This window comes from Kwoniella dejecticola, chromosome 8, assembly GCF_000512565.2.
Source record: "Kwoniella dejecticola CBS 10117 chromosome 8, complete sequence".
In the NCBI taxonomy this organism is placed as follows: domain Eukaryota; kingdom Fungi; phylum Basidiomycota; class Tremellomycetes; order Tremellales; family Cryptococcaceae; genus Kwoniella; species Kwoniella dejecticola.
The window spans coordinates 1,525,709-1,547,239 of record NC_089308.1 but is presented as its reverse complement, the minus strand read 5'-3'; the positions used below and the strand labels follow the sequence as shown (position 1 = coordinate 1,547,239).

Here is a 21,531-nt window from a genome sequence, read left to right as displayed (position 1 = left end):
GCCTTCGTACGACTCATTCTCACAAAACTCGCTTAAATGTGATCACTGATTAAAACATGATGCTACTGTACATTGTCCTTCGTCAAGACCGGATTGATCTGCGCCCTCCTAATCTGAGTCATACATCACATGGAATAAGGGCACGAGCATCTTGAGAAGCATACAAGCATCAAAGCGATAAAGCATCAAAGCAACAAGCCACACTTTATATAATCTACGATCATTCTCTCCTTTTTTACTTTGCTTTCTTTCTTTGTACTTCACCTCACTCGCACTTCCTCCAAAGCAACTTACGATGAACATCAAATAGCCAAGTCAAGTCAAGGCAAGTGAGATACCGAACAATGTCAAAAAGACCTAATTCGCCTCCTCGTCCCGAAGAACGACCTACCGAAGATGAAGTACGAGCGCGAGCGAGGCCGCGAGCTAGGTCTTATGGATTGGGTCTGTTACTTCGTCAGAACGATGATGGAGTGGCAGTATCTGCAGCTGAAAATGAAAATGGAAATGGGAACGGGGATGGGGTTGATCGTAGGTCTCATCTAATCGGTTCTTCTTTGCTCGCCCACCTTTTTTCATGATCATATTTATGCCTCCGAGCACATGTCATCCTCATTTAACCTTATCGACGATTTAGCTCAATGGCAATCGATCACTCAACCGCTCCTTGCCCTTTCCCTTTTTGCTTGCCCTTAATCACATGTCGTGCGTCAGGATACAAGCTACAAGAGCGATTCTTTAGCTCAATCCTTCCTTACCCATTGATTTTTCTTCGTTGTTCATGCTTTGTGATTCGCTCTTCGCTTTCGTCTCCACTTTTGCTTGACTACAGGCTACGGGCGTGGGCTACCGCTACTGTATGAACTGAATTATGGGCTACGAGGTCAATCAAAAATCCCCGAAGCGAAACGAGCTTACCCACTTTGTCTTTGTTACAATGGCGTAGAACCAATTACAAACACGAGCCAACACACGAATGGGGAGATGTACATGGCCCCAGAGGAAGGTGGACTACTAGGCTCAGGATCGGGCTCAGGCTCAGGTTGGAATTCCCCACCACCAAGATGGTTACCTACTTTACCCCCACCGCCACCGCCACCTCAACCTCACCCTTCTTCCTCGTCGCCGTCCGTGGACACTTTACCTTTTCTCCAACAGCCTCTCCATACTCGCCATCTGGCACCTCCCTATACAGAAATTCCTTCAGCATTAGTGACCTCAGCCCGGAACGATAGAGAAACGATGGACCACTCTTCCCCTCGACCGAACTCAGCTCATACGCAGGAAAATCGGCAATTGAGCCATCTTGGATCGCCTGCACCGTCATCCAGTCTCGACTCGACTTTACCGCCACTCACTCCGACATCGCAGCATCTAGCACACCCCCTCGGGATGGGTGGGAATGGTTTCGGCGTGCAAGCTGGAGGACCGCCAAGTCCGACAGGGTCGACATTCACCTTCACCTCGAGTATGCAGAATGCAATGTACGTGTACCGAAAATCCTTTTTGATTTCTCGATCTCCATGAAGTGCTTATGAGCTTGTGTACGATGATAATACAGTTTCAGAGAGGATGAAGGGAGACTGTACAATGCGACTCAGGGTAAGTGGCGGTGGTTCCATTCTTGACCAGGAAACGATTCGCAATATAGCTGAGCTTCTGCTTTTGCTGTAGATGATTATGCTTTACCTGCTGGTGAGTGCTGGCTCCTCCACTTTGAAGGCAAGAGACAGTTCATGAGGTCTCGCTCACCTGCCTGCTACGTGGTCAGACATGGAAGAGGTACAGGTAAGCCATGAGTCGAAAGATACAAATGAAAGTGATTGACAATTTTCGGTATTCTTACGATAGAGACTGGACATACAGCATCATGCGATTCGAGTGGTGAGTTTGAGTGGTTTTTCTCTAATGCCATGAGACGCTGTACAAGTATCGAGCGAGATCCGCTTACAGGCACTGTGTGTAGCTTGTCGGTGGCAATCATCTGCCACATGTGGGCGAACATCTCAAGAGAAATTCACCTCTGGGAAGAGACATGAGGATACTGGATCTGGGGTGTGGCACTGGGACGTGGTGTGTCGAGATAGCTAGAGAGTTCCCAGAAGCCGAAGTTATCGGTGTAAGTCCTCAGGCCTCCCTGCATCACTTCCTTTGCCATCACCCGCAGCTACTGTAGTATGGAAAGGGACGTGTGCTTGCGCGTTCCATTGGCGATATGTACTGATTGTCACTATATTCGGGAAATCGGACACAGATCGACCTAGTCCCGATTCAGCCCGACAACTTACCTGATAATTGCTCTTTCACCATTGACGACATAACCAAAGGCTTACCGTACCCTGATGGAACCTTCGATCTGGTCACCGGTAGACTGCTAGTCATGGGTGTGCGTATAGTCCTTAGTCCTGCTTTCCTGTTCTGGTGGATCATTTGACCCCAACAAAAATCAACTGCTAACCGCGGGGCGCCTGTACTATATGTGTAGCTGCGAGATTACCCATCTTTACTTACAGATGTGGCACGCGTCATCAAGCCCGGAGGCATGTACGTGGCGACTGAGCCAGATATAAACCTGATTCTACACGACGGCGGTCCAGAGAGGGATATGAAAGGGTGGAAAGCATGGGAAAGGGGATTGCAGACGTAAGTTGTAAATATACGCTATACAGCACATCTGATTGGGTCTTGGTGGAAGCTCGACATCTGACAAGATTGTACGCTGTAATAGGGCAATGAAGACTCGAGGCACGGATCCTCATTTGGCTCCGAAATTACATCGGTATTTCAATGAGAGCGGGGTGTTTGAACATGTTGAAGGCCTGAGAGTGGATTGGCCTATGACACCTTGGTCGACTGGTGAGATCAGACCTCCTTTTCTGCGAAATCTCATACAATTGTGATATCAGGGCTTGATATACGCTCTACGAGGCATGTCAGCTGACGTCTATGGTCGGTGTGGCAGATCCGAAACAACGTAATGTGGGATTGGTGATGTTGCGCGATGTCAGGCAATTCCCGGATACGTCTCGATTATTGATAATTGATGCAGCGGGTATCCCGCCGCATGAGTACGATAGGATCAAGATACGGTTCTTGCAAGAGGTGGAGATGAATTATAAGGTGACGTGGAATCTTTGGACTTGCTGGGGGTTCAAGCGGGCGTAAGGAAAATGACTGTACAATCCAATCATCTGCCGTCTAGCGCTCAATTTGTCTTGTACCGTATCACCCTCATGTCCTCGTCCCGCCAGAATCCTAACTGGTGACCGATTGCAATGCAGATCGACCAGGGGATGCGAATCAACATTCTCAACGCAGGAATGCCTACATGACAGATACTATAATCATTCTGCCGTGAATATACAGGAGCGCATTTCCATAATTATGCATATAATCAAGATCAGAAACTAAGCAGCCACGGAGCAACACTCGATCTACTGTATTTTAACAATGGCATACATCGCCACGCCACCTAAGTGTCCAAAGTGATCTATACTGTAATATGCGGCACCTTGTGACAGCCTGCCTCCTTTGTCCTGCGCTTCTTGAGCCTTCTGCTCGGTATCGTAAGCGGTGAAAACAAGCTCTCAGTAGGACGTTTGAGATACGATGCGGTACGATGCGATGCAGTGCCGTGCATCTCGTTCAATCTGAGCCTCGGTGAAGTGTACAGCGCGGTATCTCATGTGCAGCTGCCAAGACTGGGGAGTTCAATCCTAAGTATACTTAAATTAAGGTTTGCGATTTTTGATTGGTGGCGAGCGGATGCCAAATGATCAGTGTTTTTCCTCAAGAATCACTTTTCACTCCGAAGAATTAATCAATCACTGTATCATTGATCGGGCCGAGAACGAGCTTGAGTGGGTCTCAATTTACCCGGGCACCAAGTACATTTTTCGGAGACGATGTTTGGTCGATTCGATCGACTGCGCCGATTCCGTAGACATGAGGAGGGAGATAGCACGACCTCGGATTATCAGCCTCATAATCAAGACCAACACCAACAACAACATCGACACCGACACCAAGGACAAGGACAAGGACAAAGCCAAAAACACGGACGAGGATACGGACGAATACCGCAGCGATATGATAATCAAGAAGGATGGGATCTACCTATACCCGTCCTCAGCGATGGCGAAACTATCTTGAACGACCTGGAGGTGTACGAACTAGAGACAAATCATCCGTTACATACTACAATCTTCGAACTGGCCGGTGATTCAGCACATTCGACATCACGCTCATGCTCACACTCGCACTCGAACTCGCTCTCCCTTGCAAGTAGTGAAGGTGCAGAATCATCGGCATCAACATCGACATCGACATCCTTGTATGAATTAGACGCTCAGACTTCCGCGGACACGTTCACTCAACATGCACGGTACAATACTTCTCCTGTCCTCAACAGCGCCGACATCACAAGTGGAAGTGATCGCCCGGCAATCGATGTAGAGAGTCATCCGATACGCAGGATAGCTGTTGAACTCATGGCGGAAGTACCGATGACTCCGAGACAACGAAGACAGTTCCGGAGGATGAGTGCGCCATATAACCTTGATCACGATTTTGATAACGGTGATAGTCACGGTGTCAATTTCACTGAGTCGCCCCCGCCTTCTTACGAAGACATACATCACTTTTCACCTGCAGGGTCAACAGGAACAACGCCGTTGTCCTCAGAGGGGAAGTCTGCTGGAGACTCGAAAGATGATCCCAGTATTGAGTTTGCTTGTCAATCAGGGATAGATCCAGAATCTCCCCGACCAACCTCATCGTCGACGACATCACCTCGACCTCAGACTGTTGCGTCGTCCGATACCTCTCACCTGACGGCAGACTCGAGACCATCGAGGAAGCCATCACTCTCGCCTGCCCCACCCGTGTCTGGTCCCAGAGTTAGAGACAAGTATGACTTGCCGTACCACTCAACGACAAGCCGGCCTTCGGACCTCGCTCATTCTGAGTCAGCTGGAACTCCAACAGCGCCGAATGCCACTACGTCGATCTCGACGTCAAGAGTTACCTCAAGAGAGATCCCTGAGATCTTTCAACAAGGATGGACAACCTCGATCCCCTTCCTTCCATCCCGGTCAGCCCATAGACCCCATAGACCTCATATACACCGTCCTCTGGACTCGTTCGACGGATCTCGACCTCGAGCATGGCCTGAGATATCGCCGATCCAAACGCTGAGAAACACTGTAAAGGAACCCTCTTACTCTCGTTCAGTTGGGCGGGATTTGCGATCCCAATCCAATCACTCCCGATCTCAGTCTCAGTCAACCTCAACTTCAACGGCGACGTCAATCAACGGGAATCCAACATTGAGCGAGAGTCGAAATACAGATGAATACACTATCTCTCTAACCGACGATACCCACTCAACAGCCCGATCTATGGAGTACTATCCTAGCCTTATCAATACATCTCCTATTGATACGGACGTAAGAATAGGGGATAGGAATCAGCTGTATCATATCGCATGCCCTGAGTTCGGATTGCCCGGACCTGGACCTGGACCTGGACTTGGACTTGATGAGGTGGATGAGTCTCCACCATCTAGTCCAGCAACGTATGCTGGACCCAGACATATCCATGGTCATGATTATGAACATGAAGCTCAACACGAAGCGCGGGAACGTACAAGCGGATCATCAATACGAGTATTCGGGAATATCGCTTCTAACCCTACTTGGCGGCCTTCAGTAACAGTTGGTGTCAGATTGAATATGGACCTGGAGATGGGAACGGAGTTGGAGATTGATTATACCGCCTCGTTCTCCTCCACTTCCACTTCCACCCTTTAAGGGTCAGTCAAGCGACGCCCGGTCAGCTTTGAAGCTTACTCACTGTCAAAAGAACACATGAAGTACGTTCTACAACAGGACTGAGATTAGCATTCGCGCAAGCTCACGTATTTGTGACTACATATGAAAGGCGGGACTCTGAATTGTGCGTGTGTATTGATCGCTAGCTCAGTAACTCAGACAGGTTAGGCAGGTTGTATTGTGTATTGAAAAATAGGGACTGTACTGCACGACCGATGACTTTCACAAGTAAGAATCTTACGATGTAGCATATAGAGAATTGAGGGCTGGTTCTCGTTGTTGGCCTCGACTGCTTGTAGATTGATGCCCTGCCTGATACGCCAGATCATACACGAGATATTGAATACCCTATGGACAATAGGACAGTCACACATAGAGTACAGTCGATAGTGTTCTGTGCGATGTTGTTGTCATTCCTGGTCATGAGTAGATGTATCACTCATTTGTCAAAGACACTTCGCGTGCGTCGCGTCAGAGCAGGCAATCCTATTTATGATTGCCAACCCGATTCCAGCTGAGAGCCACAGCTCGTCGCTGCTTGATCAAATGCAGATGGAGTATGCATGGTGTAAAGCGTGTAAAACGTTCAATGTATCATGCTCGATGCGTAGCTATGATTGTTGCGCACATCGTCGACAAGATCACCAACAAGGTCGCCGCAATTTGGTACCGCCAGAGATATGTGACGAGTAGGTGGGGAACCTCTATCTGTCCTCCTTTCACAGAATACTGTAGAGCCCGTGTGATCACTGGTTCCTCCCTAAACCACTGACCCTCCCTATCCAGCCCCATATACCTCGGAGCGTATAACCCTGATACCGCATCCAGATGCCCAGTACCGCGGTGAACGTAGTTGTAGCAAGGGTGATGGACGCTATCATTCGCACGCGCTGAGCAGGGGACATAGTTGACGATGGTCCGCGGGCTAGGGATGTAGTCCTGTATCCACCCAAATATATCAGCATGCGTTGGCGTTACCGTTGACTAGTTCCCAATCAGAGAAAAATGAGAGGAAGAGTGACATGACACGAATGATACGTACGGATTCAGCGCTACCCTTGTAATAGCTACCCAAAGATTCGTCATCGGTCCCAGCCTCGCACTGACGGCCATCGGCGCCGATAGACCCAGCCGACGACAGTACGAATCAGGCTGTACCTCGTGCCGCTGCTGAGCTAAATCCAGATCCGATTTTGTAGCTACAAATATCGCAGGTATGTGATCCAGTGAATATTGTTGCTGTTTCCCAAATTTCAATGTTCAGCAAACCACACAAGCTGATCACTTTCGTATTCCTCCGCCCGACTTGCCCAAGGTATGGATATGGATACTCACCCTCAGATTCGATATGTACGAGAACGAATTCGTGTCGCTCGAATCATGGACGTATATTATCACATCTGCCATATCTAATTTCTTGGAATTACGTAGAGTCTCCGACTCGTATTTCGAGCCAAACTCCTGCAACTACGGGGAGGCGGAGTGAATCAGCATCATCCTTGGTGATATCGCTGTCGAGGCGAGCATTATTGGGTCCAGAAGGATGAGCTGAATTTACGACTTACTACAAGGTACTTCTCTGCTCCCTCAATTTCCACACTATTTACAACGCTTAAAACCTTCGTCGTCGGCTCGTACCCTCCTCCTATCGAATCATCCCCTCCTCTGAAACCTTTGTTCACGAAACTCCTCAGAAGACTCGTCTTCCCACTTCCTGTCGCTCCCAAGACATAACACAAGAAAGCTGACCGTGTGACTTTTCTGGCACGTCGATCTTGTTTCCTCGGCCGTGTGATATGTAGTGCAGTCGGTGTGGGTAGGTCCGTTGCCGGTGAAGAAGAGTATCCCAAATATGCCAGGTAATTCAACGTTGTCCTATGGTCTAACAATGTTGTCATCGACCATTGTGCTAGCCATCCTTGAAGAGTGACTCTGCCCATATCGTCCGTTATCGTTGTATCCGGGAACCCAGTTGACAGCCATGGGTTTCCAGGTGATGTGGAAAATAGATCGTCTAATTCGGATTGCGACAGAGCACCATCTTGATCTTTGTCGTATGCTTCGAAGATATCCGTTAAGAATTGATTGCCAAGTGGTGACAGTTCAACGGAGCAATCATACGGCACATCGAACCTAGGTCAAATTTATCAGCTTTACAGACAATTCAAGAAAGAAAGAGAGCAGCTCAGAAACTCACCTCGGTGTCAAGAAGTCTTCTCTCAGATCCAAGCCCTCACCATATCCAAACTTCCGCAGTACTGTCCAAGTAGTCTCCATCCTCCCTTGCTGTATGAATATCGTATGCAAGTATAAGAAACCTAATTCCGTTATACCTTCCCCTGGCGGTGATATAGCTGGAGGCGGGGATTGACCTAATTGACCATAAGACGAATCACGTGGTAGGGGTGTTGAAGGGACAGAATATGTGGGGACGGGGAGGACTGCTGATGGGTCGTATGACCGGACTAGGTCGAGGATACCCTCAAGCTCTTGGTATTGCAGAGGAGTCGAGAAGCATTTTTGCTGTTCATTGGCTTCAGTCTAGCAATTTGTCCTGCTGGGACGAAGAGGATAAAGAGATGTTACTCACCTGGAACTGATTCAGCTCTACTGCGTTCAGCAATCCATCCTTGTCGACATCTGATATCTTAAATATACGTTTCAGCGCTTCGAGGCATTTCGGTTTCAGCGTCTATCATCGGATCGTCAGCTGAGCCTATTGATCTGTGTGACGCTCCGCTTACATGTTCCCTCGAATCGTACAATGGCGCTGTAGGGTGCAATACAGCTTTCTGAGCAAAGTAGAACACCTCCGATACGTTTAGGGGTAACAAGGCTGAGCATTCAACGACGGTTTCCACTTCCTACGCTCACAACCAGAATTAGCGAGCTATCTTTCATGAGAGAATTCGAAACAGCGTACTTTGAACTCCCTCATTATCGGCGCTATCTCATCTTCCAATCCTTGATTCGTCACTACTCCCCCGCGCAGATCTATCTTGTTGCCCACCAGTATGACCGGTATCTTCACAGATTATCAGCTTGATTCCTCTTCATCTCGAGCTAAGCGCTTGAACGAGACCCGGCTTACATTGACGCCTTCCCTCCTGAAAAGCGGTAACCAATATTCTGCGACTCTGTCAAAGCTACTCGGCTCCGATATACTGTAGACCAGACATATGACGTGCGCTCGAGTGAGTTGGGATAGTAAGTGAGCTCGCGATCGTGGATTTGCTATTTCACCTCAGCCTTTAGCCATGTGCTGAGATATTCAGCTGGTGAGTGAAAGGATGTGAACTTACATGATGTATCGACTATCGAAGTGGTGACGTTCTCAGGTGTCACCTCTGGCGGTATTGTTACTTCTGGTACAACGTGTTGTACCTGCAATGTTACACCAACAGATCATGATTAGTATTGACATACGTTCGCAGCCAATGAGCAGACTCACATTATTCACGAAAGATTCTTTGATCAGTGATGTTATTATAGAAGATTTGCCTACTCCGTCTGGATATCATATGCATATCAGCTTCGTTCGCTTCGAGCATTGAAATTCTAGCTCTATGCTATGTATGGGTCTCTACTCACCATCACCAACCAGTACTATCCTTACCAAGTCACGTCGGGGCATTCCGGGTATAAGAGGATGTCAATGCTAGATAGTCGTTGAAAGGGGTTCTCCTCTTGCGTTCCAAATAACTGCTATACTGCTATACTCTATATAAAGTGTCTCTTCAAGCAACTCGTGTGTCTCTCTTTCTCTGTCTATGTTACCTATGTGATTATGCTATCGATGGCTTCTGTCTATGCGATGATGAGGTGAAGGTGTCTTTGTGTCTTTTTTACGTTGTTCGCCGAACTTTTACGCGGCTCGTGCAGTTTCAAAAACAAATCAATTTGATCCCGTCGTCATCATCCCATTCTCGGTCCATCTCGACTACAAAGGGTGGCAACGACAACAACAACATCGACAACAATAACGTCCTCAGACAATTGTCAATGATCATATAGCACCGGCACAATGACTTCAAGCGCAAGGCCACAATCAGTCCGAGGGCTGTACAGTGGGTTGCATTCTTCCCTCCTGCAGTCCATTCATACTGACTAGGCATTGACCATCTCTGCATTCACAGCACCCCCGGCAGAAGAATGGGTATTCCTCCCTCCTTCAGTCTCACCCCCTTCCTCCTCCTCTCCTTCCGCTTCGGCGCCCCCCACTCACCTCCCCTCGCCTTTCACTCCCAACGTCGAGGATGAAGAGAATTTGGCATTACCAATGATGGGACGTCCGTTCAACTTGTTCCTCTCGGAATACCTCACCACAGCTATGGGCATGCCATTCGAAGTTGGAAAGACACTCTTGCAAGTGGAGTATCGGCCTCGGAGGAGGTTTGTACAGGAGGATGAGCTAGATATGAGTAGAATAGAGGAGAAAGAGGAGTTCGAACTGCAGGATGATCAGGTAGGTCTTGGTACAATTGTCCTTCGTTCAGTCTCTCCCGTGGGTAGGATCAACGGAACAATGACAAACGGGATTCGCTAACACTGAGTTACGGATACCGCTCAATGTTTGCAGATAAGCAATCCCGAAGAAGCAGACATGTATTTCTCAGATCGTCTAGCTCAACCTGCTGCGCCTCTTGTCCCTCCTCCAGAGCTGATAGCCGAGACTGACGCTTCGGGATATTTACCTGATTGTGAGCATTCCACTATCTGATTTTTTCGTCACTACGCCTATATCTACTTCAAGACGTCCTGCTGACGCGAGCTCTGCTATATCTTGCTCTCGCATATAGTGCACCCCTCATACCTGCTCATGGACGATCCCGAAGTAAGCCGCGGCAACGGGGTATGGGGCATGATCCGGCGTATCCGGCATACCCCTTCTGAGGGTTTACCGGGTCTCTGGAAATCACAGGTGGTCTCTACCATCCATTCCTTCCTCTCTTCCACCCTCCAACCGACCGTACATTCCTTCTTACTCATCCTCATCCCCACCGTCGAGCCAGGCGTAGGACTAGATATCAGCTTATCGGCTTTACCGAACCCCGGTATTCCCCTTGCTCTTCAAGTCGGTTCCCACTTACTCACTCATATCCTTCTCTCTCCTCTGGAAATCATCAAGACGCGCTTGATCGTCTCGCCCTCTAACCACCCTTCAAGCCAGAGCTCTATCGGAATCTTCCGACAGTTGATAGAGAAAGAAGGCGGATTCGCCAATCTGTATTTCCACTCTAACCTCCTTATTCCCTCTGTCCTCGAACATACTCTCAGACCGCTCTTGACGCTCTCGATACCGCTATTGATCGAGAGACAGTTCAATATCTCGCCGGACCTCTCGCCGATCACGTATAGCCTGATGGACCTTTCCCTGGGCTTGTCGATCTTGTTAATCCTCCTACCGATCGAGACTGTCAGAAAGAGATTACAGCTGCAGAACAGAGGTAGAGCTGCACTGGAGAATGCAGGTGATAACAAGTTAGCAACGCAATCGAAATCGATTGTCAAGTTGAGGGAGAAGGGATACATAGGTGTAGTCGAGGCGATCTGGCGGATACTGAATGAAGAGACTGGCGTAAGGAGGAAGAGGAAGATGACGGAACGAGATGAGGGGGGATGGTTCAGTGGGGTTAGGCAATTGTACCGAGGGGTGAGCTCTTCATTGCCTCAAAACTTCCCTTCATCACACTTGAGTCTACAGTCTATCTCTAGGTTTTAATCATAGCAGTAGACTCCACCTCGCTGCGCTTCATTACTCACTTCGGCGGGGTTTTGAGACTGTGCTGACGGCCATCTATGACTGCGAACAGTTCGGCATGGCAGCTACCGCACATATGACGGTCTTCGGCTTGGGTCTAGTCAGTCAAGTCTTATCAGGAAATGACGGAGGAGGATGGAAAGAGATCTAGTCTGCAGTCTGGCTTCTGGCGTAGCAGGAATGTACCGAGATTTTGACGGGGGTTGATGTTCGTGGTTTGTGCCTTGTACTGTATACAAGTAATTTGGATATTAATGGATGATTCAATGCATAGGGAACGCATTACTCTGTCTCCAGCGGGGAATGAGAAGGGAAATGATAATCGCATTTCCCATTCTTATCGTTATCCTGAATATATGAATATGCATTGGTTATGATCGCACTATACTGAATCTAATCTAATGTACTAGCTACTAGCTACAGTAAGCATTCCCTTATCTGAGAGAATCGCAATGCTTTTGATTAGATTGATTACCACCTCGACCCCATCCCGCCAAATGGTAAATTCCTTCGTAGACTCCTTCCAGCCATATTCGGCATACTGTGAAAGATGATCAGAATTATTTTGCATTAGCCCCCTTTCACAACTTCGGTGACACAGAAGAAGGGGAGTGTTGAGGTTAGAGCTGAAGTGAGAGCGCTAGACTCACAATGTGATTGGGAAATAAGCGCACATGAGCGAATCGCCATCGAGACCATTCGTCATATTGAACGTCAATTGGTCGAAGCGCTAAGATGATGTATAATTTCAGTATCGGTATCGGTATCAATGATCACCTAGTTTTTCCCCATTTCCCATGGAGCTGTGTGGATCAAGGAAGGAACCAAGATACTCACGTTATTCTGAGTAACAAATTCGTACGTGTATACTCCCGTAGATTGTCCCTTGATTGGACATTGGGTGTATTGACATGCGTCCTAGCCCACCAAACCAGGTCTATCAGCAATTGATCAATGGAGAGCATCGTCTGATTTGTTTGGGGACTGAGCACTGTAATGGGGAGTATCCAGCAAAGGAATCAAACCGAAACAAATCGAAACGAAACGCTGATTGCTAATGAGGCGGACTCACAAACGATTGTCCAGGATAAGCGAACCTGCTCTGCCCATCAGACGAAGTCTTATCCCTCGCTTCTAAATTCGCTCTGGGCGAAACCGAGTCTTCGGGCGAAACGTAATTGAGAGTGATGGTGTAGTTCCTAAAATGACCCGCCATTTCAGATCAGCACAGTCTACACATTCATCCTCCAATCATACAGTCACACGGTCATACAGTCGTTCAATAGTCCAGTTGATCAGCTATTCGCCTCATGACTCCCAGCATGACCATACGAAAGAGGGAGAGAATTGGGTTTGGTAACAGATCCGAAAGAGCAGAGCAAAGCAGAGCAGAGCAGAGCAGAGCAGACTACAAGACTCACTTTCCAGCTTGAAAATGACAAGGATCCAAAATCGTCCCTTTACCTCCATCGCACGGCTCAACCTTGATCTCAGTCACAGTACCCTTCGTATCGGCGCAATGCTTGTATCTGATTTTCTTCCCTTTCGATTTCGCAGAGGTGTGGCTCTCCACTCCGACACCCTGGGTGGTTTCAGGTTGAGCAGAAGGGACGGGCGAGGTGGACGTTGCTGTGGGGATATTAGCGATTAGAGCGTTACTACTCGGATCAGAGCTTGTGCTCGCGCTCGCGCGTAATGATGAAGTTGCACTTGAAATGGAAGTCCGAGTGGACAGAGCCGTGTTCATAGCTGCCTCGACACTCATGGAAGCTGAAACTGAGGCTGAGGACGTCGGCGATAACGAAGGTGCGGAGGTGATAGTACTTTGATCGACCGACGTCACGCTGTCCGGCATGACCATTGATGCTGAGCCTGTTGCTGAGGTCGAAATGGAGGTCATATCAGCAGCAGCAGTGATATCCATGCCTAATCCTGCTGAGCTCTCGACACCCATGCCGGCCATTGCCATCGATATCGATGTGGGAGCAAGTAAGGAGTCACCCTGATATTCCAGCGGCGCAACTATTTCTGTCTCTGACCCAGTGGCTGTTGCTGTGGGAGGCGCGTCCGCAGCAGCAGTAGCAGCAGTAGCATCAGCCTGATTATCGTTCGCATTGGCGTCCACAGCAGGACCGTCAGATAATTGAGTGACCCCGGTAGAGATAGGAGAAGCGGTCGGGATAGTCGTGATACCCGCTTGAGCAATTTCATTGGGTTGCGCTAGTAGATTTTGAGGTATAGTATTGATTTGCCATAACGACGGCATCGGGTTCGGAGTTGGAGTGGGAGATGGGTCCCCTTGGACTATACTGATCTCTCCGCTGGCTACGGCTGTAGCCACGGCTGACGAGGGGTCGGTGATAGTGGGTGTATTAAGGGAAGGAGGTAAATCCAGAGCACCAGAGTCCGGCTCCTGATCTAGACCTGGCATTAAATCTGGATTTGGAATTGCAATTTGGTTCTGTCGGCGAAGGAAAGCTGGTAAAGGGCCTTTTGCTGGAGAATGCTGGAAATGCCCTGGCGCAGCGAGGGTGGAAGGAAGAAGGGCGAGGAGAGGTAAGACCGCGAAAAGTGATGGGGAGTGCATCTTGCTTGGCTTTGATTCGATTCGATTCGATCCGATTTGGTTTGGTTTGGGTTTTCGAGTTTGACCGATCAACGGTGATATTGCCGTATCTATCTTGTAGGGAGAGATGGTCGCCTGGACTGATTGTTCAATTGATTAAATGATTGATCGACAGATAGGGAAGGAAGGTATCAAACCTTTCGAGCTCGAGCAATATCGAATACGAGAATGGAGCCAGAAGGGGGAGAAAAGGCTGTGAACGATATTTGTTGTATCTATATCGTGTGATCTTGACAGTGCGCGTTTATCGAAGTGGCATGGCGTACTCTGCATGCTGCGATACGGATCGTGAGTCAAAATGGATGAGGAGGATTCACTGTCTTAGTATGAGATTAGATTAGACGAAGTGGATGAGCTAGAGCAAAGTAGCGTATAATGAATTGGTCCGAATCGAAATTGGGAGTTTGGTATGCGAGATTTCAGGCTACAGTGATTGTACCTCTAAGCCGATGGATCAGCAATATGTAACTTGGGACAGGACGTATCAGAGGTCATCCTAGTAACATGGCTGGGAAGGTTCCCATTTCATTCGAGAGGATACAGATCGTCTAGGAATGACCCGGTCCGACATTACTCACAACAGTCTATCTGCCTTGACCATGATTTCAGAATGGGATCGGCCCATAAGCTTGACATTCCCCCTCGCATTCCTTGAACGTCCTATTACATTCTCTGGTATTCTTTGATTCTTCACATTGATTGCATCTTATACCCTCCCTACAGAATGCTGCAGTCAGGTTGGGAGCGTTACGATATGGGGGAGGAGGCGATCTATCAGCTCAGATCGATCGTACTGATGTATTGCGACACGTAGGTCTCTTTTGTCGAGGTCAGAATGTACTGCCGTGCAGCTTGGTTAATTATATACTCACGCTTCGATCCTAGCTTTCCGACAGGGTTCTTCCAATCACCATCTTTCACACATCTAACATCGAAGTTTGGGCAGATCCCCTTGAATGATTCCTGCATCGAAGAAGGTTGTGTCTTCGGGAAGGCCGAGATGGGCATTATGACAGACATCACAAGGAGTGATAGTACGATCACCTTCATGTTTCCTTCAGTCGTAGGCGCGATACTTCTTGTGCTGTTGATTTGTACTGTTGGATAATGCAGTTTGATCGGATTGGATGAATCCATTACATTTAGTTGGGTTTACGAGTAAATCGGTTGGTCGTCGACTCGGTTAGACCTGCCAATTGACCTTGACCCCGATGAAATGTTATCGATAACGTAACTACTGTAACTTGCTAGACTTCAAACTCCAAACTGCTCAAGATCCAACCGACTTTTCGAATGTTCTGCGTGGAAGGCTCTCGTAGATAATAGTACATCACTGTCACGAATACTGAATAACAAGCAAGCACTCAGAGCAAACCGAGTCAACTCGAAGCAAGACCGAGCGTTTAAGGAAGGCTCACAGATCTTCATTTGTGAGGCGCGTTATCGATTACGAGTACATCGAACTCTGATCCCTACGCTTCACTCCTCAACCTACACCCAACTAACTAACATAAGGCCCAACTCAATCTCACAACTCACTGCAAGTCACCGAAAAGATCAATTCTTCCGAGTTAGAGCTTGACACCTGAGAGACACTCTCTTCGAGCTCGCTTCATCGTGATCCTCCCATCACTTCGATTGGCCTACACCGACTTTTTCACACGATGTCCTCCTCCTCCTCCTCGACAATCAACAAAATCATCTCCGTCCTACACCTCATCCCTCAGCCATGGCCAATCCACACATTTTTCTACCCGCTCAGTATCGCCCCGCAGATAACGTCGGATATGTACGAGAAATACCCCTTCTTCAGCGTTAATCGTGAACCTGACGGAATCAGCGTCGTAGCTGCCCTGCCACCTGGCGAGGAGGGCGTCATTGTAGATGGGGAGGTGCGCAATCTCGTTGAGCTGGGTCCGGGGGATGCGGGGAGATGGTTCGGGCCTTGGAGAGCTGTAAAGATCAGAGGACCGCTGTATATCGGTGAGCACTTGTTGCTCCTTACTTCCCCATCGAATCGTTGCATCGCGTTGCCTTCGTTCCGGTCCGGTCCGACCACGGATCAAAAGGAAGATAAGTACGAGGGTGTGGTCTCCTCCGACCGACACAATCCCACTCCATCTGCGTCTTTCGTTCCGGTTTTGACGAAGCACGCTGATCGACAATTCTTGCGATGCATGACATAGGCCTTACGGGTATATTACACGAATTCTTGACCCCGCTGCGGAAAGCCGAGATAAACATATATGCGCTATCGACCTGGTGAGTGTGCGCAAAATCTCACTCGGATCTCACTGAATAGTCCCATCTAAGGCGCACGCTGCTCGTCGTCAAGAGTGTAATGAGCTGAGCCTCCTTCACTGTATTGCACAGGCCGACCGACTATATCCTCGTCCCTGCCCAAAAGCTAGAGAAGGCGCTGAGCGTGTTGAAGGAGGACGGATGGCATGTGGTCGAGCCGAATCATCAAACCGATAGTATCTCTCTGCATTAAGCCGAAGAATCGAGGATGCAATTGTCTTACTCGTGCCATGCAATTCAAATGTTGTTGATGATGTAAAGAAGACATGGGGTGACATAGATTGTGGATACAACGTATCCATACAAGCTACTGAAAGTTTCATGCTGATTATTCACCGGAAAGGTGGTCGTAGAACGCCTTGATTAATATTCACCACTGTCCATCATGTGTAGAGGGACTCGTCTTCGTCTTCGTCTCGGTCACGAGGCGGCTTTCTCTTTCTTAACGGTCGGCCTTCTCCAGGCATCTCGGCTTCACTGTTGTCCTGACCAGCTTGTGTTTCTTCTTGCCCCCTTTCGTCAGGATCCAACTCGTAGATGATCCTTCTTCCTCTATTGTCTTTCCTCATCAATCTGCCGTACCTCTTCTCCTCGTCTTCCAAGAGAGCCTGAAGCATTCTCGCATCTGGGTTCTTGCTGATCAGTCGACGTAGGATTTGATTCCAGACCCAATACCATCCGATTAATAGTTTATTCTTTTTGGTGACTCGTAACCCCTTGAGATCTTTTGGATTATATCTGATTTCCTCCTCCAACTGCCTTAAGAAGCTTGACATCGAGATCTGTTGTTCCTCCCTATCCACGGTTTTTGAGTACGCAGCAATCCAGTCCCCGTTTATATCATGCCAGATTTTCTTATCTGAGCTACTTCGCAGATCTTCATACGATCTTGGTAATTTTTCAGTGGTCTTCCGCTTATAGCACCAGACCACTCTTAGCTTCACCATTCTTTCATAGATAATCGCTGGAGGGAAATCAGGGAAGGCATCACTGCTTCGTCGGTCGGTACGACAATACAGCTCGGACACCGCTAGATATCCCACATCACATAAATCAGCTGTCGAACTTTCTCTTTCAAGTCTGAGTTGAACTCACAAAGCTTCTTGATATCACTGGGCAGTCCCCCCGGATCACTGTTCTTCCTGTGGACGGTCAGGTCTTCATCAATTTGCTTGAACCGGCCGCCGTTGGGGATTTCGACGGATTTGCAATGGCCTGGTCGCTGTCTCGAGGACGATGCAGCCGAGCTAGTTGATCGGATTGTCTCATCGCTATCGTCGTCTGGGCATCGTGCAGTAATTGAAGCCCGGGAGTTGGTAGTTACCATTTGAAGGGTATCGTTCCTGCTTGTTTCAACTACAGTGTTGACCATGTCATCTGCCTTCTGTTGGTTATCGGAGCTTTGTTTATGATGGGATCCGCACTGCTGACTTGAGATTCGCTGCGTTATCGCCATATCGTGGACAAGATCCAAATTCTCTCCATTTCGATTTCGATCGGCTTGATCCTGGAAGAAAAGCACCCGTTCGATTGTTTTTTGAGTCGATTGTAAGCGTTTCAGCTTTTGACCAAGCTCAGCTGCTGTACGACTTTGGTTTGAAGACGACAGCTGCGTCTGATCCTTCGAGAGCGCGATGAGGTGGTCTTTCATATTTGAGATTGAGAGTTCCATCATCTCCTTAGTGGTATGAACGACACTTTGAATGTCCAGCTGAATGCAACCTGCTGGTCAGTCTGATGCTCGTGAACCTCAGGGTGATATAGGTGGCACTCAAACATACTTGAATCTTGTATGTCTCAAGCTGCGCAGCCATGTCCTCCTGGGCGTTGAGATCGTCCCGATGCTTGTTTGCGAGATAATTTCCTATGACCGTGTTGTCCTCTCGTTGCGCTTCCGGCACGGGCTCGATACTGGACTGTGACATCTCGTCAGCTTCCGTGTCACTTGAGGCACGACATTTTTCTACCTACTCTCGTCAGCTCAGTAGACCTCGTTTGACGCCCTTTCATCTTCTTCCTACCATCACTCGTACACTATCAAATCAGCTCAGCACTGCCAACAAGGAACGTACTTCTGGGAAAACAGGCGGAGTACGAGGGCGCTGAGGCGTTCGTCAGTGCAATTCTGTTGAGCACTAGGCAGCAGCTTAGTGGTACTCACCTTCTCTTTCGATCCCATGGGATCAGGGGTAGCCATCGAGGAGTCAGACATGATTCCAATTAGTGATCCATGTTAGGGTTAGCGATGGAGTCGTGCTCTGTGGTGGTCAATCTAGGACCGCAAAGGCTCCTTAAACCTCAGCGTCAAATGCAGACATGCAGAAAAAAGAGGATGAAAATGAAATCGGATGTTGGCGTATCGTGTATATATACACAAAAGTAGAAGGTTGCTCGCTTGTCAGTTGAAAAGTGACAACGCACGGACACATAGTTATATCTTCTGTACAAGTGCACCATCAATTAGGTCGACGCAAATGTGGCTCACAACGACATATTACATAATCAGCCGATACATACACTCACGCCACACCGTACGATGGCGGTGATTGATTTCTTTTGAATTAGGTGCGTATCACGTGATCTGATGGGAAGGAAGGTAATGTTCCTGTTGAGAGGCGTCACATTGGACGCGTCTTTCTTTACTTTTACTGTCACTTTTGACTTTTGACTGCTAGGCCCGTCTTCTCGTATCTCTCTTGACCTTGACCGGATCATATCCTTCACCCCTCCTCATCTCCCTCAAAGACGAAGACGCTGCTAGCGATTTCACGTCTCGATCAGATCTCAGCTGTCTTATATTCCTTCCACATCTGAACAACCCTTCTCACGAATACACCAATGTCAGTCAACTCGGCAAGCCTCACGCCGGCATCGCGACCTCTCGAAACGCTCAAACGTATCCCGGCAAGTAAGATGTCCACACCCTCAGCAAAGCGAGCACGCGTGTCAACTTTCCAAAAGCCAATGACACCTCATCCTTCATCTGACTTCGAAGTCGAGAGCGAGATCGAAGAAGCACAACAAACTCTGAAATTTACCGCTGTGCCAATCAGAATACTCAACGGTGAACCAATGACACCGTCAACTTCGACCGTCGCGTTTTCTTCGTCGCCCAACCGACGAATGATGATGTCTTCGTCACCTATCAAAGCCGCACGCTCTCAATCCATAAATAACTGGACGCTTGACCAGCTCGAGCAGTTGGACCACGATATAACCCTTCAAGAGGGAGAATCTCTGATATTCGGTCGTCATCGTCATTCACATTCCACCTCGAATGAGTCCTCGTCCTCCTCATCAGCGATCTCATCTACCATTCCATCCCATCTAGTCCCCTTACTTGCTCATCCGGAAAATCCAAGCTCGGTGATTCATCTTTCAAAGCACGCGTCCCACGCTTCTAGAGTACACGCCGCGGTGGAATTGATTAAATCCGCAGAAGCAGGCACGAAAGATATCGTCAGGATCTTAGTCATTGGACAAAATGGTATGAAGGTGAAGATCACAAATAAGAAACGGGGAGTCAGGTTATTACAAGGTCAAAAATACGATCTGGCTTTGGCGGCTCACCAAACTGCTGAATTGGATTTCTTCGGTTCAAAAGTACTCTTACGAATACCTAGCCCTGTCAGCGTTCTCCATGCCGATGACTCTGAACGTCAGGACAACGAGAGGCTGTTCTCGTCAAGTCCGGTCAGTCAAAGACAAGAACTACAGCATCTCGCGAGCTCAATGCCTCCGTCAAGTCCACCTGTCGTGCCCATGGAATCAGACGACGAAGAGCTGTCCGATCTTGAGCCGGAGTCACACGTCGAGACTAATTCCCCTCAAATCCGAATTCCAGCACTTTCACTGAATTTAGCACTGGAAAAGGAAAAAGAAGCAGAAACGGCCGAGGATAGATTATCCAGAGCTTCTTCGCCCTTGTCACCAGCTTCCGAACCTAGATTATCGCCTCTCCCTGAAGTTGCACCCGAAGAGCAACAGCAGTGTCTTCCTGAACCTGAAGAAGCTCAGCAAGAAGAACAAGCGGAGAAACAGGTCAAGGCTGAGCTCATCGAGATTGCGACTGTCAAAGCACCCAGTCGAGCGAGTTCACCGATCTTACCTGTGCCCGCCGAGGTTGATCTGCAAGCTATCATAGCTTCGACAGTCGTCTTTTCAGGATCGAGTAAATTGAGTTTACCAGATTTGGTCAAGCACATGCTCGAGGTGAGTCCATTCGGCCTTTCCTTCTGATTCCAACTTATTGTGTGCGTACCTGTGCGAACGTGGAGAAGATGCTGACGTAAGTGAGTGAATGGTATCTGATATACAGTCTCAACCAAGTTTGAAAGACCACGGATCCGAGAAGAACTGGTCTGCGTGGGTCGGAGATGCTTTGGAGAATAACGAGATGTTCGGTAAAGTCGAGAGACATGGGAAGGTAAGTCTATCCTGCCAATTCTGGCTTTTTCCGTATATTCGCTTTGCTAACGAGGGAACTTCGATTGCTAGGACGCATCGGGCCATCCTCTATTACCGCATTATTACTACAACCCCGCCGCTGATCCTGATACCTCCCGAGCGACCGAACTGGGAGCGTTGGTCAGACCCCTGAGAACCGCCCAGAGAACAGGAGGGAAAGTGATTGATTGGAGGCCTGTAGGAAGGGGAAGGAGACATATGTAATAGCGTATGTAGCCAACGCCAAGTGCACAACTTCTCTTTTCGGTTCCTTTCGTTTCAGAAACGATGATTTTACTGGGAGGTCCGATGTTGTTTTCTTATAGATATCGCCGGTCGTTTCTTTTTCGTCTTTTCTTGCCTGTTCTTGCCTTTTGCGATGCTTCGTTGCTTGCTTATTGTACCATTTCTACTTGCTCAAGATGTAGTTGATCAAATTGATTATCCGGATGGGATGGCTTGATGCTTGCACGAGATACTGCGATGCAAATTTACAAAACTCAACCCCACGAATCCGGTTTCTCTCGTTTCGGTTCCTCCTTTCCCTTTGTTCCGCTATTCTTAGT

General features: G+C 48.4%; 8 protein-coding genes across 8 annotated transcripts; 5 read left to right on the top strand and 3 right to left on the bottom strand.

Annotated features, from left to right (window-relative positions):
• Nucleotides 1-344: 344 nt before the first annotated feature.
• I303_106851 (uncharacterized protein) lies at nt 345-3,165 on the top strand (the record flags this gene model as incomplete). Its single annotated transcript, XM_018411766.1, has 11 exons — nt 345-531; nt 833-1,484; nt 1,562-1,602; nt 1,675-1,695; nt 1,772-1,788; nt 1,852-1,884; nt 1,967-2,119; nt 2,255-2,386; nt 2,486-2,643; nt 2,729-2,856; nt 2,963-3,165. The coding sequence occupies 11 exons, from the start codon at nt 345-347 to the stop codon at nt 3,163-3,165; spliced, it is 1,725 nt and encodes a 574-aa protein (XP_018258967.1).
• Nucleotides 3,166-3,905: 740 nt separating this feature from the next.
• Nucleotides 3,906-5,810, top strand: I303_106850 (uncharacterized protein; the record flags this gene model as incomplete). The annotated part of the gene is made up of 1 exon (XM_018411767.1): nt 3,906-5,810. One exon carries the CDS (start codon nt 3,906-3,908, stop codon nt 5,808-5,810), a length of 1,905 nt encoding a protein of 634 aa, XP_018258968.1.
• A 767-nt stretch (nt 5,811-6,577) lies between these two features.
• Nucleotides 6,578-9,465, bottom strand: I303_106849 (mitochondrial Rho GTPase 1; the record flags this gene model as incomplete). Its single annotated transcript, XM_018411768.1, has 12 exons — nt 6,578-6,770; nt 6,874-7,070; nt 7,167-7,298; nt 7,397-7,964; nt 8,029-8,354; nt 8,422-8,523; nt 8,576-8,695; nt 8,755-8,856; nt 8,923-9,065; nt 9,134-9,215; nt 9,283-9,341; nt 9,423-9,465. 12 exons carry the CDS (start codon nt 9,463-9,465, stop codon nt 6,578-6,580), a joined length of 2,067 nt encoding a protein of 688 aa, XP_018258969.1.
• A 390-nt stretch (nt 9,466-9,855) lies between these two features.
• Nucleotides 9,856-11,743, top strand: I303_106848 (uncharacterized protein; the record flags this gene model as incomplete). The annotated part of the gene is made up of 5 exons (XM_018411769.1): nt 9,856-9,898; nt 9,968-10,296; nt 10,411-10,531; nt 10,631-11,484; nt 11,645-11,743. 5 exons carry the CDS (start codon nt 9,856-9,858, stop codon nt 11,741-11,743), a joined length of 1,446 nt encoding a protein of 481 aa, XP_018258970.1.
• Nucleotides 11,744-12,063: 320 nt separating this feature from the next.
• On the bottom strand, nt 12,064-14,179 carry I303_106847 (uncharacterized protein; the record flags this gene model as incomplete). Its single annotated transcript, XM_018411770.1, has 5 exons — nt 12,064-12,133; nt 12,243-12,322; nt 12,430-12,510; nt 12,665-12,791; nt 13,014-14,179. The coding sequence occupies 5 exons, from the start codon at nt 14,177-14,179 to the stop codon at nt 12,064-12,066; spliced, it is 1,524 nt and encodes a 507-aa protein (XP_018258971.1).
• Nucleotides 14,180-15,882: 1,703 nt separating this feature from the next.
• Nucleotides 15,883-16,712, top strand: I303_106846 (uncharacterized protein; the record flags this gene model as incomplete). Its single annotated transcript, XM_018411771.1, has 3 exons — nt 15,883-16,201; nt 16,405-16,480; nt 16,592-16,712. 3 exons carry the CDS (start codon nt 15,883-15,885, stop codon nt 16,710-16,712), a joined length of 516 nt encoding a protein of 171 aa, XP_018258972.1.
• A 190-nt stretch (nt 16,713-16,902) lies between these two features.
• I303_106845 (uncharacterized protein) lies at nt 16,903-18,731 on the bottom strand (the record flags this gene model as incomplete). Its single annotated transcript, XM_018411772.1, has 5 exons — nt 16,903-17,549; nt 17,615-18,230; nt 18,301-18,435; nt 18,592-18,621; nt 18,681-18,731. The coding sequence occupies 5 exons, from the start codon at nt 18,729-18,731 to the stop codon at nt 16,903-16,905; spliced, it is 1,479 nt and encodes a 492-aa protein (XP_018258973.1).
• A 626-nt stretch (nt 18,732-19,357) lies between these two features.
• On the top strand, nt 19,358-21,190 carry I303_106844 (uncharacterized protein; the record flags this gene model as incomplete). The annotated part of the gene is made up of 3 exons (XM_018411773.1): nt 19,358-20,731; nt 20,838-20,945; nt 21,017-21,190. 3 exons carry the CDS (start codon nt 19,358-19,360, stop codon nt 21,188-21,190), a joined length of 1,656 nt encoding a protein of 551 aa, XP_018258974.1.
• Nucleotides 21,191-21,531: the final 341 nt, after the last annotated feature.